Source organism: Sesamum indicum, linkage group LG2, assembly GCF_000512975.1.
Source record: "Sesamum indicum cultivar Zhongzhi No. 13 linkage group LG2, S_indicum_v1.0, whole genome shotgun sequence".
In the NCBI taxonomy this organism is placed as follows: Eukaryota; Viridiplantae; Streptophyta; class Magnoliopsida; order Lamiales; family Pedaliaceae; genus Sesamum; species Sesamum indicum.
The window spans coordinates 13,817,909-13,822,297 of NC_026146.1; the positions used below are offsets into that span (position 1 = coordinate 13,817,909).

General features: G+C 36.3%; 1 protein-coding gene across 1 annotated transcript in view; it reads right to left on the reverse strand.

Moving 5' to 3' along the window:
* LOC105156094 (nucleolin 1-like) overlaps positions 1–3,844 on the reverse strand; it is a gene marked incomplete in the record, with an annotated part of 6,000 nt that extends 2,156 nt beyond the window's left edge. The window contains 7 exon segments of the mRNA XM_011072135.2: positions 776–893; positions 995–1,086; positions 1,451–1,528; positions 1,965–2,621; positions 3,026–3,192; positions 3,510–3,558; positions 3,655–3,844. Of these exon segments, the coding sequence (XP_011070437.1) occupies positions 776–893; positions 995–1,086; positions 1,451–1,528; positions 1,965–2,621; positions 3,026–3,192; positions 3,510–3,558; positions 3,655–3,687 (1,194 nt within the window).

The following is a 4,389-nucleotide window of genomic DNA, read 5'->3' on the forward strand; positions in this document are numbered from 1 at the left end:
AAGGTCAAGTAGAACGACCCAACAACTCTTCACCATTCAATTCACGGAGGGCCTACAAATATTTACACATGGTAGCTTTAATTGAGAATGCCACATAACCAAAGAAAAACCAAGATGTTTCTGAAGTAGGGCCAACCACGGATCACAATCCATGGGAACATCTCATCTCCACGAGGCTTATGTATTTCAGGAAATAATGCAGATGATATTTGTGGCTATCCTCAATATTGATCTTTCTAAATATTAAATGTGCCCCAGCAGCAAGATATAGATAGTTAACTGCACTAAAAATAGATAAGAAAATTATAGAGGTCGAAAGCACATTTCAATCTACCAACCTCATAAAAATCATATTACACATAATTCACTGTCTTCACATCTCCTTACAACTGTAATGTACCCATTCTCCACATCAGCTGAAGAAAACCATTAGATTTAACATGCACAACTCTATATGCAAGGAGGCTAATGTACAACTTTCACTTGAACAACAATGATGCCACCAAAGTAAAAGTTTCACTGATGATAAAGTGATATTACCCAAAAATATTATGAAGATTTTCTTCAGAAATAGAAATGAAAATAGCTACAGAAGTTTTAAGCTCAGTGTCATCAACTTCAACAAAAGCATTTAGAGATGTATTACGGATGTGTATGCATCTGTAAGAATGTATAATAAATTATTTGTGGGCCTTATACTCCACACATATGCAACAGGGAAAGGCATGAAGAATGAATCATTTAGCTGAGCCCCAAGTATGACATAGAAAAATACCTTCTCTGCTGCTTCTGCAGAAGCAAACTCAACATGACCAAAGCCTTTGAATGAGTTATCTGAGTTCATGGCAAAGCGTACATCAACAATTTCTCCAGCAGCTTTGAAGAAATTTTCACTGAAACATTACAAAACTGTCAAAAGTGGGGAACCAGGGGGGGGGGGGGGGGAGCGAACCCTCCTGAAACAATAATCAATCTTCAGATATGTTAAACTTACACATCAGCTTGCTCAACAGAATAGGATAGATTCCCAACAAACAGAGTTTTGGAACCACTTGTCTGCTGTTTGGGAGTGGCAGGGGTATTGGGCTGCAGAGTGAGAAAAATACAAACATTATAAGGCAAGCATCAAGGGTGCTAAATGCAGAAGACCATTTCCCAGGAAGAAGTTTATTCAAGTGAACATTTTGGACTGTCTCAAGATGGAGATTTATGTTTCAGAAACTAGGTTTAAGTTTAACTTCCCAAAACTGCTCCCATCTAATCAGTTATCTAGATCATACGCAGTCCACACATGAATTGGCCTTTATATTGCGGGTATGATAGCAAATTGGCATTACGTAAAACATGATAATGTAGATATGAATTTGTTCCCTCAAACAACAGCACATAAGTATGATAAATCAGTTTCATAACACTAACACATGGGGCATACAGCAAAAAGATCACTCACAGTCTTTTCAAATGGGGAACCCCCTTTTCCAGCATTTTCCTTGGCCGTTGCAACATCGGTCATTTTTTCATCAGTATCCTGTGACAAGAAGAAATTCATGCATCGCTATGAACTAGATATCATAACAATCAAATGAAAAGTCAGTTCATCATGCATGCATAAATCGAAGCAACACTAAAGTTCGTCAACAAATGTTCACCAATTTTTCTCTCATACAGGGAAAAATTCGAAACCATGGATAGCACTAGGCTCTTATGTGGACAGCATTGGTTGGTGCATAGCATCGTATGGAACCGTTACGTTCACGAGATTCAGGACAGACCAATTGTACAGGTAGCAAACACGGGCAATACCTTATACGCTCCCAAACATCTTATAAGATTTTTTTAAAAGCTTATAACCTCACCCCAAAAACCCTCTAAAATTAGATGACAACTTGTTCAACATGTTTAAAAGTATAACCAAGAGAATATGCACATTAGAATCACAAAATAGTCGAGCAACATGCACTTACATCATCATCTGAACTGCTGCCTTCATTGTCTGATTCTGATTCTTCACTGGACTCATCTTTCTTCTTTGAGGCGGCTGCTGTGTTGTTTTTAGCCGCAACATCATCATCAGAGCCATCATCATCAGTGCTTGACTCATCTTTCTTTTTTCCAGTAGCAGCTACAGGGCCATTCTTAGTGGAGGCTGCAGGAGCTTTCTTTGTTTTAGCAGCATTGTCATCAGAACTGGTCTCATCTTCAGAATCAGATTCATCACCACTGGATTCATCTTTCATCTGGGTAGAAAGTACTGATTTCTTTTTAGTTGCAGGAGCTTTCTTGGCTGCAGTGACATCCTCATCAGAGCTGGTTTCATCTTCACTTGAAGAATCAGAATCATCACTTGACTCATCTTTCTTCTTGGCAGGAGCAACAGGGCCCTTTTTAGTCTGAGCCATAGGAGCTTTCTTAGCTGCAGCAACATCCTCATCCGAACTGGTTTCACCTTCCGCGGAGTCAGAATCATCACTTGACTCGTCTTTCTTCTTGACAGCAGCTACATGTCCATTCTTTGCTGCAATTGCTGGTTTGTTGTTAGGTGCACTAACAGCTTCCTCTAAGCCACTACTTTCATCTTCGGAATCTGATCCTACATGCCGATTCTTGGCAGATGCCTTAACCTGGTAACAGATCACACACACAAGATTTATATTATTAAAGTTGAGAGTAAGATAAGAAAAAATCAACGCATGGAAGAACAAGTCGTTTAAGCCATAAAAAACTCTAGGGTAATTAAGAAGATATTTACTATGGTACATGTTTATACAATGGTAATAGCTTTCACAGTACTTATTCATCTTGATTGTGTAACTTACCACTTGATTCATAAAAGTAGATTGTCAAAAAGATAATGGAAGTGCTTGCATGATTCTTATAGCCATAAGGCTAACTCGTTAAATAGTTCAAGAAGAGTAACAAGGAAAAACACACTTCAAATAATCAAACTCAAAAGGTAAAAAGAATAAAAGAAACAAAAAGCACAAAAAGAAGGCGAAAACAAATAGCAGGTAAATAGGCTTTAGACCTGGACCTGTTGCTCAGACTCTGAAGAGGTGTCATCATCGGAGGAAGTCTTGACTTTCTTTTTAACTGCCTTCTTCTCAGTCTTGACTTCACTTTTCTTTTCGTCCACCTTCTGCTTCTTAGCACTCACTGCTTGCTTCTCACTAGCATCCTCTGCTTCTCTCTTGCCTATTTTGCATGAAAATAAATCATATAAGCAAATAATTTATCATCATATTAATCCTAAAAATAACTTGATACTGATACACCACATAACACAAGGAAACAAACAAAAGGAACTAAACCTAAAGAATATAATAAAAAGAAATACAACGGCACAAAATGAATTAAACCGAAAAACAACAAACTAAAAGACAAAGGAACCGGAGAAACTAAAACCAGAACCCGCCGACCCACCCCTAAAAAGAAGAAGAAACCGCCGAAAGAAACCAAAACACTGAGCACAACACAGAACAAAAAATGGGACAAGAAAATGAAATTGTAACCTTTCTTTAACGGTTTGGTCGGGGCAGTAACAACGGCAGCAGCATCCACCTACAAAGAAGAAACCACCCAAAATTCAGACAGAAGTCCTCAAACCGATAAAAAAAAAATGACTTAATTTCGCGACAAAACAACGTGCTTTTTCACCTTGGACGCAGATTTCTTGGTAGATTTACCCATATTTAGAATATCTGAAGAATAAATCAACGAAAGAAGAGTCTGCTATTTCCAGATGGGAACGGCCAAGTGATATATATAGACTTCTCTGCCAAAACCCTAAGAAAGGTTTAGGGTTTATCGTGCAGCAGATATTTCAGCAGACTGAGAGTATGGAGAGAGTGTAGTTTGCTCTTTATATTATTAGGTTAAGATGTTGGACTATATTATTATTATTTTTTTTTAATTACACTCTCCTACCTTGAAATTTGGTATAAATATAAATAGACCTTATGTGATTTAGAAAATTATATCTAACACCCTAAAATTTATTTTCATCTAACAAATAAGTCTCTTAATTAGCTAAAATTCACCAAATTTATTGATATTAACTAAAAAATTGAATAAAAAATTATATTTACCTTTGATTGATTTATTACCAACTTATTGCAAGTCAAATAATTTAGTTCTAATTAACTACCCTTATAACGATGAAAATATGACTCTTCTCATGTATTAATGCGTGAATAAATATGAGGGTAATTTGAGTATAAAAATATTTATTTGACCTGCAATAAATTAGAAATAAGTCAATATAAGGTAAACATATATATATATATATATATATTTTTTAATATCAGCAAACACGGTGAATTTGACTAACAAAAGGACTCATTTATTAGACGGAAGCAAATTTCAAGGGTGTTAGATATAATTTTTCAAATT